This window comes from Phytophthora infestans, genomic scaffold, assembly GCF_000142945.1.
Source record: "Phytophthora infestans T30-4 supercont1.206 genomic scaffold, whole genome shotgun sequence".
NCBI lineage: Eukaryota > Oomycota > Peronosporomycetes > Peronosporales > Peronosporaceae > Phytophthora > Phytophthora infestans.
The window spans coordinates 46824-58756 of record NW_003303553.1 but is presented as its reverse complement, the minus strand read 5'-3'; the positions used below and the strand labels follow the sequence as shown (position 1 = coordinate 58756).

Sequence of the window (11933 nt, the reverse complement as noted above, 5' to 3'; positions counted from 1 at the left end):
CAACCCCCCGGCTGCCAGGTCTGAAGAGCCTTTTCGTACGACGTTGGAGCACCTTTCAGATCCGAACGTGCGGTTCTCCCTCGTATGCCAGTGCTGATACAGCAGGCCCAGAAGCTGATCGTCGGTTTCGTCTCTTCGCTCCAGGGAAGAGCGAACGACAGCAGTCTCCACACAATCACGCCCCACAGTCGATGATTCCTTGCCCCGCTCCGGGTTTACCGTCCCCGTGTCTGAAGGTTCGTGGTCGAACGGCATTCCTCCTCAATATCCGCACGATGATAGCTACCAACCAGTCCCCACAGCTCGACCTAACAAAGGAGACATCCGCTACGCAGAACTGAGTGTAGTTCGCTGGTCGTCCCAGTGCGTTGGATCCGGCGACACCATCTCCACATGATCAAATACCTTAGGAGACCCTTGATCCTCTGGCTCGGACGGTTTTCGTCTTCGTCGCGCTAAAACGAACAGCGCTACGAGCACAAGGATGAGCCGGAGACACAGTGCGCCGCCTATTGATCCACCCAGCAAAGTAACACTGTTGCCAGAATTGTCGTCTCCTGAAGATGCTGAGGTATCTGCAACCTTTGATCTCGGGATTGGGTTAGCAGCGAGCGACTGTGCCCAAGACGTGACCCAGCCTGAAGGCGTTGGCACTGTTAGCACGCTGGGTGACACATCATCCGTTCCATAGCACGAGAACATGTTCAGGTATCCGTAGGATGTCGTGGTTGGGCAGCCACCGTAGCTTCGTTCTGAAGTGACACCCCGCGTGTGCACCGCATACACCTTGTACGCCTCGCTGTCCGTCCAGACATGTTTGACAAGCTCAATCTCCGGGATCGTACTCGGATCTCCACCGACGGACCACATGGCCAGACCTCGGTTACCCTGCTCGTGCTCCTCCACGACGCTTGACCCCCGTTAACATTTCCGTGCCAGTGCAGAGATTGTTGTTGTAGCCAGCGGTACCATCCGGTTGCGTGCACTTGAAAGCCGTACAGTTGGTGTCTTTATACTCTTCCAGAGTTAGCGCGATCTCCCTTATGGACAACCCGTCGAGTGTCCAGATCTGCTTCACGTCGCCGTCGGGGGTCATTGTGAACCCGCTGTCCCAGAGCACGGCGCGCTGAGAGAAGCCGTCCAAATCCTCGAACGCCACGTTCACTTCACTCAGTCTCGAAGTGACGGTATCCGGTATTGAAGACAGGATCAGTGGGGCGAGTTCGTCTCCATCTTGTGAGCGCAGATAGAGCTGTAAAGCGAGGTCCGAGGTGCTGCCGTCGAATTCGAAGGTGCCACTTGGTGCCCATCGGTCGACCGACGTGGTGAGCTCTCTTGGCAAGACCATTTCTTTAATTAAAATCGAAAACCGACGCAAATTATCGACTGGCGTCGGGGCCGCCAGCGATGAGAACATCCCTACATTTTTCTACCGACGACAATAACGGCACTAAAATCTTGTAAATTGACTCTACGAGGGAGCGATTCAACGGACTGCTGAACATGTGAACCCAACGCTCGGTGGACATACGCATGCTATTTTGCGGGTAGCAATGAACCCATTTTTACCGTGCTCGAGGTTTCGAAATTTTATACAAAGGTTTTAGAAAACCTCAAATGCCAGTACAGTACCTGGTTTTCAAATTGATGGCTTTACACCGTTCACGCTAATTACATGTAGTCATAACGTTACCCTGATTGTGGCGTACAGATCGTATACTGGGATTTCAGCTGTTCATTTTGAATAACCTACCGGTCTAATTTTTTAACCCAGCATACTGGAACAAAGAGGTCGATGAGACCTGCTACTGGTCTTTTTCCTTAGACTCGATCATGTTTGTCAAATATCCCGAATTTGTGATGTGCACTTTAGTGACGTGAGCGGTGTTATAGAGCGTGTTTTCTACGACCTCAAAATTGTATCATCGAAAAGTGCGAAATCGATTCATTCATTTTGGCGCGAAATGCAGCCGGAAAGGGCTGAAAAAAGCGCGTCACCACGGCGCGACCACCCCCAACAAGATCAGCAGACTTGACCGGCTCAGCGATATTTTGGCTTCCTCATCAGAAGACGAGGAAGAAGCCAAGACGGAGGGCTTCAGCCAGGGATCCTCAAAAATATATTTACTGAAAAATATATTTTTTCCTTGGAAAAATAATTTGCTTATGGTCTGGCCACAATTTGAAAATTTATTTTTGGATTTTATGAATTCCCTCACAAAATTTATTGTCCTTGTCGGCAGCCACCAGATTTTTGAGCTGTCTGCAAACTTGTGCTGCCGACTCAAACTCACTTTTCAATTCGCACACAGCCCAAACTACCAACTCTTGCAACCTTCGCCATGCCCGACGCTTTTTCCCAGCGCTCGAGGAGCATGTTTTCCCAAAGCCATTAATCTAGTAACACGATCACGTTTTGATGCAGATATTTTTTTGCCACAGTCGCAGCACAAATTATTTATTTGCGGATTTCCGATCTACCATGCATGCATTAAACGAAGAAATCCATATAAATAATATTTTGAGCAACCCTGGATGATGTGCATACAGCATTCATAACAAAATATTGATTAAACTTTTTTATTTAAAGTGCTGTGTCGTTCCTTTTGCGTTGTGGGGCAGGTCGCGATCCAGTTAAGAACGACGGGATCGCAATCCCTTAGATTTATCCGAAAATAGCGTTCTTACCCGAAAATAGATGGGAGTAGCTGATTATCTCCCAACTGTGCACGTTTTTTTGTTTAGAGTTGCTACATTTTACTCTATACATTACGCTTCAAGCAGTCGAAGTAGTTGAGTAGCAGTTGGTCTTCGATCTGGATCGTGCTGGTAACATCCAACGCCGATCACGCGAATGCGTCGAGGACATTCCGGACTGAAGCTCGGCCGCAATGTTCCCTGCATTACTTCGTTCAGGATGGATCGGCTTGAGTTTTGTGCCGATGGGTGACACTGCGTCGTGGAAAGGAGCGGTCGCTGTATCAAGCTCCGTTAGCAACACGCCGAACGCATAGACGTCCGATTTGGCCGTGTATGGCCTGCCTCTCAAAACTTCCGGCGCTGACCAGTACGGTGCACCAGCAACGTGACAATGATGACTGTGCTCGTCCGGACACGACGAATCGAAACCTGTTAGCTTTGGTCTCATCGTCTCAGTGAGTAGCACGTTACTCGCTCGTAGATCGCGGTGAGCAACTGGTGTCGGTTGACTATGGAGATACACCAAGGCTCGTGCAATTCCGATGGCTAGTCGGTACTTGCCGCGCTCCCACGATGTGTAGTTGCTGTAGTTTTGCAAGTACGAAAACAGATCTCCCGATGGGTAATGCTCCATGACTAACATGACGTCGGCCACGCTGTTCCACGCTACACCCAACAACGTCACGATATTCGGGTGAGCGAGTGTCGAACGGATCTGGATCTGGTAAATGAACTCCTGGACGTGGAAAAGATGCGAGCGTTTGGCCTTGAGCAATCGTTTCACGACAACTTGCTGGTTCCGGTACTCGCCCAATCGAATTTCACGGGTTTGGCTCCTGGATAGCAAAGCTCGGATCTTGATCTCCTTGTAGGGAATTCTGATCCTGGCGAGATTTTGATCTTCCTGCAGAAGTCTCCAGACGTAGTTTGGTCCCGAGTCAGAGCCCAATTCGTACGCTTCTCGAGGTGGAACTCCGCGGGTGGAGAAAGTGTCCTCTCCCCCTGTTTGTAAGTAACGATATCGCTAAATTCACCCGACTGACCGAGTTGAGGAAAGGAAATCAGCACCGCGTGATCCCGGTAGCTGTCGGCACCTTCGGCTTTCGCCCCAGTTTTCGACATTGCCGATGCATCCAGCAGCAACACGCTCCTCCGAGAAGTAACAGCATCGCCACACCAATGATCGGTATCAAAAGCCCCATGTTATAGCTTTGATTACTAGTATCATTTGAAGACGAAGATCCGCTGGAAGAGATTGAGCTGCTACTTGACATTGCGGGGGTGAAAGCAAAAGTGAGTGCAGCTTCAACTCGAAGCCAAAGGGAGATACACAGTGGACTCCGCACAATCAAATCGGACCACGGTGTCACCCACCAAAAACTACTTTTTTCGTCCCACAAATTATTTTTCTTACTCTTTTTTGCTGGAAAGAGGGCGTCGTCGCCATACAATTGTGGTAACGGACTGCAACAGTATCATGGTGGTACTTCAAGAGCTTAAATTTTGCATTATTCAAAGAAATTGAAGGTTTTCCTGCACCAATTGGCAAATCGGAGCCAGTAACCTGCACGCCGGCTGCGACTCTCATCTTCCACCGCCCACATGCGACCACCGACAAAGATGTAGGTTGTGTTGTCGAGTGGTGTGTGGAAGCGACTCAAGCGATGGCAGTGGCGGCATGCAACAATTGTTGCGACGATTAGAAGGGCAATGATCAGCAGGATGAGCAGCAGCCACCACAAGCTGAAGCCACCGCCGTTTTTCCTCCCGGATTCTGTTGTCGCTGATGCAGAACCTTGAGAGGGCGCAAACGATTCTGTTGTCCTCCGAGGCCCCCCATGCTCCAAGATCCAGCGTGTGACCCAGTCAGTTCCCTTTGGAGGAGTAACTCGGGCTGCGATTGACTCCGGGATGCTGTCGCTTCCGTAACAGGGAATCACTAGCGATCCAGACCATTCACCAGCGGGACAGACTCCCGTCGCGGTGGCTTGCTCGTTAGAGGTCGCTGTTTGGATCGAGTAAATTGTGTATCCGCAACCGCACTCGGCTGTTCCTGTACTCTTAGCGACGCGAATATCAGGAACTGTACTTGAATTGCCACTAGTTGACCACAGTGTTGCATTCGAGCTCTCAGTACTATCAAACATTTCGACAACGCACTTCGAAGCCGCTAACATCTGAGCCGGGCCTTGGCTGCAAGATGAGTACATTTCGACGTTATCACCGTTTGATGCTGTGCAGGTAACAGCGTCACAGCCTGCCTCCTCGAACGCTTCGGCAGATACCGCGATGTCTGCCATAGTTCTGTTGTCCAGGGTCCAAAGCTGCACAGCTCGTTGGTGGGACGTGACGACGAACCCAGTGTCCCATAAGACAGCACGCTGCATGAGTCCAGGTAGATCTTCAAACGATAATGACAGGCTCTCTAGCCTCGCTCGAATAACCGCAGGAACATCTTCTAGGACCATTTGCTCGACTTCATCGCCTGCCTGAAACCGATCGTAAAGCTGCTGGGCAATATCCGACGTAACAGTGTCCGGGAATGAGCTGGAACCCCTCGCTGATGAAGCTGATACCAACGTCGGCCTTAACGAACAACCGCATGAGCTCGAGCTACCGTCGCTACCACGAGATGACGAAGTCGGTGCCGATCCACTTGATCTTGAGCTTGCTGATGAATAACTTTCGGACGCGGCTGAAGTGGCTGCAGGGGTTGGACTGGGATGTGATACTTCACTTGATTCGTCCCCACAGGAGTTCGGATGGCTCCAACTATGACAAAACTGTACCAGCAGCAATAAACTCGCTAAAACTTTGATTAGCTTCCGCGTCCTCTTCATGTTGGAAATCGCCAAATGAAAAAGCGACTTAAATGTTGGCACCATCCGCAGAGACCTACACTTGCAAGTGGCTGCCACGATTGATTTTCATCAGCCATAATCTACCAATCAGAACACAGTATTCTTATCACTTCAACTTAGTCGAAAGTGCTTTGCAACTACGATTTGTGGCTCAGATTCAGTAAATCTTTGTCGGGAACTTTTCCATTTGTACATTCCGTCTCCAACCCTAATAAACATCACACCACAAAGCCTGAAAGCCTACTGTACTGCTCACCTCCGTCTCCCTGAAGCTCCTGCACCAGTTCCTGCGCCGACGGACGATCTTCTGGGTTGAGAGCGAGGCAAGCCATTCCAATCTTCTGGATCCGAGGAGGGCAGTCCTTGGAGAAGGTCGGACGAAGCTTGCCGGCCATAACGTCCTGCAGGATCTGGAATGGCTTCGGTTTGCCTCCATGTTCCGTTGCCGCATCTGAGTACGGGATTTTGCTCGTATCAAGCTCCGTGAGTACCACACCAAACGAGTAAATATCCGCTTGTTCCGTGTATCGTTTGCCCTCCAGGATCTCTGGCGCTGTCCAGTACGGTGTGCCAACTCCAGCTGTCATGGTGAGGTCGACAGTGTCACGACTCACTCCAAAGTCGATGAGCTTAGGCTCCAGCTTATCAGTCAACAGAATGTTGTTCGACTTGAGATCACGGTGGATGAGAGGCGGCGTGCGAGCGTGCAGATACGCAAGAGCCTGGGCCACTCCGATGGCCATGTGGATCTTGTCTCTCGCCCACGACAACAGGTCGGAATTCTTCTGTAGATAATTCTGTAAATTGCCCATAGGGAAGAGCTCGAGCACCATTGTCAAGTTATTCAGACTATTCCACGCCACACCGATGAACTCGACGATATGCGGGTGAACAAGACTGGCACTCAGCTCGATCTCAGCGGCAAACGCTTGCACCTTTTCAGCGTTCTGGTCCTTGCTTTGCAGCAATCTCTTGGCTGCCACTTGCTGTCCGTTGTACTGACAGATCCACACTTCTCCTGACGCTCCCTTTGAGACAGCTCGCTCAAATAGTAGACTGTCGTATGGGATGCGTTTGCCTTGTAAGTGCTCACTGTCAAGCAAGATCTTGAGCGTCTTGTTCGATCCAGCACTCTCGTAGTGACTCGAGATAGTGGAGCCCTGTGTGGTCAACCCAGTGGGTCCAAGTATCATCTCTGGAGTGCCCACAGCCAAGTATTGGTCCGTTTCCATGTCGTGGGCTGCAGACGTCGACTTATGCGCCCTGTTTTCGGCTTTGCGTTTCCAGCAGAACCAGCCCAGACCGAGAGCACCAAGAACCGCGACGACACCAAGGATGATCGGGATCAATAGGATTGTGTCGAATCCTGAGGATTTCTCGGCGAACTCGTCTTCCAACCACGTAGTCACCCACGCACTTCCGGTCGGGATTGTGGTGTTTGCAGCCATGAACTCGTCTGTGAACGCGTCGCGTCTAGCACATGGGATACTCACGGCTCCGTAACCCAAGGGACACTGTCCCCAGGCCGGTTCTTGCGAACTATAGACTGTATGCACCACATAGACGGAGAAGGTGGTGCTAGTATTAAACACTGGCTCCGTCCACGTGTGATCCCTCAGTTCGATCAACGGAGCGACGTCCGGGTCCCCTCCATTCGCCCACATGTTGCCTAGGTACGTTCCAGCACCCGAGTCTTCGAAGACATCGATCACACAGTGTGAAGTATTAAGCATCTGCCATCCCGTGCACGTATGACTGTAGTAAGCCGTTATATCATTTGGTTGCGAGCAATTCGTGAAGGTGCAGTCCACACCCGAGACTTCCCACTTTGGGATGGCGATATTGTCCATGGTGCGATTGTGCATTGGGTAGATTTGCACCGGTACATTACCTGGCGCAATGGCAAAGCCCGTGTCCCAAAGAACAGCGCGCTGGACGAGCCCCGGCAGGCTGTTAAAGTCGACGTTGATGGCGTCGAGACGCCCAGAAACCGCGGTAGGAACCGACGTTAGCTCCACTTGGTCACCGGTGTCGCCGGCCTTGTGTCGGATGTAGAGCTGCTGCGCAATGTCCGAGTCCGAGCCGTTGAAGACACAGGAAGAAGAGGGACTGGACGAGGAAGTCTCCTCCAGACTCCGAAACGACACGGTGTGGCCCTGACCAACGGCTCCTAACAGCAATCGAAATGCCGAGATCAATCGCATGGCTGCGAGGCGAATCTTAGAATGGCAAATTCGACTGTCGAGTTGACGGCCAGCTCTAGAAAGTCGATGGACGAGGGCACGAGTTGACTTGCGGTGCACACGTTACATGGCGCCGTCGAGATATCACAAATGTACCCATTGCTAATAGCGGCATTTTAAACAGTGGTTTTTCGGTCTGTGCAGCGCAAATCCATCTCATGTAGGCAATTGAAGTGCCAATAAGCTGTCCAGGTGTATGTTTTGTAGTTGTCACGAATTCACCACCAGCCAACTGTAAGAGCTGCTGCTCGATGCCTCCCACAGTCCCGCATCCACCGGTAGGTTCAGAGAAGGAGAAGGTCGTGACCCTCTTCTTCTTCTCGAAGACCGTGACCTTTTCCTAATCTGAACTGCCGCTATCAGAGACTCATATTGACATTACATGTATTGGGTAAAGTGTTGCAGTGATAATTCCATCAAAAAGGTCCAGACGCGGATGCACGAGTTCAGCCCTTCGAGTTCCGATATTCACTCGAGGTTCATTCCAAGTAGCGCCGGAAGTCAGGAAACGGTTTGTCCGGCACCAACGGGCTCAAATGATACAACGGTCGCCAGTTCACTGGACAGCGAAGGCTGGCAATAGCTTACGTGGCGCGCGTCGCGAAATTCCGTGTATAAAAAACTTCCATGGTGGGGCCAACCCCTCTATCCACGGGTTTATCAATCTGTCTTTCTCCAGCTTGGCACGAGATCCAACCACTCAATTCGACGCGTTGGACCATGAACAGTGGTCGCACTCGACGCCTATCGAGTTCGGACGACGACGTTCGACTGCCGTCCAATGCCACATACTTCGCCTTCGACGGCAGCAACTCCGATCTGGCGAGACAGCTGTACCTGCGGGCCAAAGCTGGTGGCTCAGAGCAAAAGTACTCTGGTTTAGTACTACCGGGCGCAATTCAGCGTCGTCTTGAGGACGTCGATCTCGAGTGGGATGACCTACCGGGCATCGCCCAACGCGCGTTGCTGTGGGACTCGGGCTTCGGCGTCACAGTGGACAACAGGGTCGTCCAGATATGGACACTTGGCGGGCACTCCATGAGCGACTTGGCCGTTCCACTTGACCAGTTCAGAGCTGTGGAATGCGAGGAGACGAATTGCACGCAGCCTGGCACGACCATCGTGAGTCGAAGCAACTTGTACTGCAGCGGTACGCAGATGCTCACTGCAGCTCGTTGCGTCGTCGAGGACTTCGATGAAAGCGACAGGCTTCATCTCGCCATGTGGATGACTGGTGGCAATCCTACCGTGATCCCGACGCCGCAAGTACGGAAACATTCGTGGAAGGATGACTTCAGCAACATTTCATACGTCGTCATGGCTGTACACACGGTGGTTGGTGACGATGAAGCCGCTTATGGCGAGTGTCCCAAGGAACAAAACGGTGGCTATGGATCGCTCGTGTTGCCGTGTCACACAACGAAATACCTCACAGACGATGTGAGAGATGCGATGGAAGAAGTTCAGGGGTCTCCCTGGGTTACAAAATGGTTTCGTGAAGAGTACTCAGAAATGTCGAAGACTACATCAGCGACCTCCTCTGACAAAGACGGCGGGTTTAACGCTGTGCTGATCGCTCCCATTCTCGCTGGTGTCCTCGTCGTCGTCGGCCTGATTGCTCTGTTTGTATTTGCGAAGCGTAAACGACAACGTAACATTGAAGGAGACGCCCTCGAAGACTCGCTGATCTACTTAGACACGTGCCGTCCTGACAGTTTAAAGCAAGACAACGCAGCTGAAAGTGAGTTCGCCCACGGTGACGGGTCCACCGCTAAAACACTCGATGACACGTTGACTGTTTCGCACAAAGGTGTCGACAAGACCATCAAGTTTAAGTCGAGTACCAGCTCTGCCAGTGACTTCGGTTCCGGGCCCAACAGTACCCTCCAAATCCTGCTAAACAGTGAGGGCCTCATTGGAAAACGAATCCCCTACGACAGTCTCAGTTTCAAGAAATCTCTGTCGAAAGGAGCATGTGGAGAGGTGTGGCTGGGCGAGTACGAAGGCCAGCAAGTCGCCATCAAGCGATTGCTGCAAATCAAATCGCACCGCGCGGATGAAGTGGAGGAGTTTGCACGCGAGATTGAGCTTAGTGCCAGTTTGGTTCACCCCAACATCGTGTCGTTTATTGGTGTGGCGTGGAATAGTCTCAGCAACCTGGTGATGGCACTCGAGTTCTTCCCGATGGGAGACTTGCAGGAGTATCTGGCCAAGAATGGCGACTTGTTGTCTTGGCCTCGGGACAAAATCCAAATTGCTGTTGGTGTAGGACGTGCCCTCGAGTATTTGCACTGTCGGTCGCCTCCTCTGATCCATCGCGACCTCAAGTCAAAGAACATTCTGCTGACAAGTCGACTGGAGGCCAAACTTATCGACTTTGGTGTAAGTCGGGATCGACAGGAGTACTCGATGACTGCTGGAGTCGGCACGCCGTACTGGACAGCGCCTGAAGTCCTGGAAGGCAAGCGGTACACGGAGCAGGCGGACATCTACTCGTTCGGGGTGGTGCTGACGGAGCTGGACACCAGCAAGGTCCCGTATCACGACGCTTTGACAGCTGAAGGCAAGAAGCCAAAACCATTCCAGATTTTGACGGATGTTATGGCAGGTATGTTGCGTCCTAGTTTCTCTGAGAATTGCCCGTCAAGGATCCGCCGTATTGGTGTGGCCTGCTGCCAGCACGATCCGATTCGTCGACCGACGGCAGCTCAAGTTGCAGATATGTTGCAAGCAGCAGATTAGTGTTGCGGTCCTAAATGTGTGATCTTTGCTTTTACGGAGCTACACTTTTTCTCCGTTTTCCATTACAAGCTTATAAACCAATTCGCTTGCAGTCGGCCGCCTTAGAGGATCAAGCGCTAGATACGCCACTCTCCATTTCGGTCTAGCCTTCCAGCCAGCATATCTTGCAAAACCTTAAAATCATTCCGCCGTGTACTGCTACGGAGTATGAGCTTTCCCCGTGTCAAGACCACACCGAACGAGCACCTTTGTGCACTCAAATTCGTTCTAAACGGCAATCAAATCCGTGATGAGCAATTTAATTACGTAAATTTCTGAGTTTCATTACCAAATCTGTGACATTTCTATAGGTGACTTATAGGTAGATAAAGCTTGGGCTTAATACAAACTATAGGCTAGCTTTAGAAATGCAATGTCATCAACCTTTGGACGACCTTGGTACTTTGTACCAAATATCCCAAAGTATGACGTGTCATACTTCTAAAGTGTGACGTGTCACACTTCATGTAACTAGGGTACACTTGAGGTTACGTACCCCGTTACATCCTCCCCCACTTAAGTTCGGCTTACCGACCAATCAGAATGAAGAGGTGTTCGTCACAAACTTTCATTCTCAAAGTCGAAAACCATCGACTTGGCCGCGCGAGCGCGGCGGAGGCTCACTTCACAGTTAGAGCCTCGAGCAGCAGTCTGTGCGCTCTTCTTCTAGGTCTTCCACTTCGACCGTTAACCATGCCTCGTGGCACTGCTAAGAGCGGTGCGAAGACACGCTCCAAGCCTGCTGCCGGAAAGGCGCAAGCCAAGAGCACTAAGCCTCACGGCAAAGACTCGGCACTTGAGGAGGCTACTCAGGTGGCCTCCGACGCGATCGGTTCTTCGGGCGACAAGGCTGTGGGCAAGCGAACAAGCAAGCGCAACAGCCCGTCGCCCTCGGCCTCTCCAGACAATCGTCCGAACCCTCGGTTCGTAGAGCGTGAGTTCGACTCTGGCAGTGAGGACGAAGCCGAGTCCGAGAGCACGCACGATGCTCCTGCGGGCTCTGTGGGAGGACACGGCCCAGTGCCCAGCGAGCACAAGGACGACAGCGTGCAGTCGCTCGCTAGTGATCGAGGTAATCACAGTCCCAGGACGTCTGTGCGCTCTGAGAGTCCGGCCGTCAAGGCTAAGGGCACTCCCAAAGCTGGTGGCGATGAGAAAAAGAATCCTCGCAAACGTCTCTCGCTTGCCGAGGTCTTGCGCGTGATAAGGCCTCTAAAGCCGAAGGCGCCAAGCCCTCAAAGAAGCGTACGCCCTCTAAGTCCCCACTCCGCAAGGAGAAGGAGACTCGACGCTCCTATCAGAGTATCTTCGACTCCTCGGATGAAGAGGAGGAGAAGGAGGAGGAAGA

At 51.8% G+C, this 11933-nt stretch overlaps 5 protein-coding genes across 5 annotated transcripts; 1 reads left to right on the top strand and 4 right to left on the bottom strand.

Moving 5' to 3' along the window:
* Positions 1-601: 601 nt before the first annotated feature.
* On the bottom strand, positions 602-1348 carry PITG_20770 (protein kinase; the record flags this gene model as incomplete). Its single annotated transcript, XM_002895286.1, has 2 exons — positions 602-638; positions 888-1348. 2 exons carry the CDS (start codon positions 1346-1348, stop codon positions 602-604), a joined length of 498 nt encoding a protein of 165 aa, XP_002895332.1.
* A 1428-nt stretch (positions 1349-2776) lies between these two features.
* Positions 2777-3822, bottom strand: PITG_20769 (protein kinase; the record flags this gene model as incomplete). Its single annotated transcript, XM_002895285.1, has 2 exons — positions 2777-3604; positions 3769-3822. The coding sequence occupies 2 exons, from the start codon at positions 3820-3822 to the stop codon at positions 2777-2779; spliced, it is 882 nt and encodes a 293-aa protein (XP_002895331.1).
* A 386-nt stretch (positions 3823-4208) lies between these two features.
* On the bottom strand, positions 4209-5540 carry PITG_20768 (protein kinase; the record flags this gene model as incomplete). The annotated part of the gene is made up of 1 exon (XM_002895284.1): positions 4209-5540. One exon carries the CDS (start codon positions 4998-5000, stop codon positions 4209-4211), a length of 792 nt encoding a protein of 263 aa, XP_002895330.1.
* Positions 5541-5779: 239 nt separating this feature from the next.
* Positions 5780-7765, bottom strand: PITG_20767 (protein kinase, putative; the record flags this gene model as incomplete). The annotated part of the gene is made up of 1 exon (XM_002895283.1): positions 5780-7765. The coding sequence occupies one exon, from the start codon at positions 7763-7765 to the stop codon at positions 5780-5782; it is 1986 nt and encodes a 661-aa protein (XP_002895329.1).
* Positions 7766-8431: 666 nt separating this feature from the next.
* On the top strand, positions 8432-10546 carry PITG_20766 (protein kinase, putative; the record flags this gene model as incomplete). The annotated part of the gene is made up of 1 exon (XM_002895282.1): positions 8432-10546. The coding sequence occupies one exon, from the start codon at positions 8432-8434 to the stop codon at positions 10544-10546; it is 2115 nt and encodes a 704-aa protein (XP_002895328.1).
* Positions 10547-11933: the final 1387 nt, after the last annotated feature.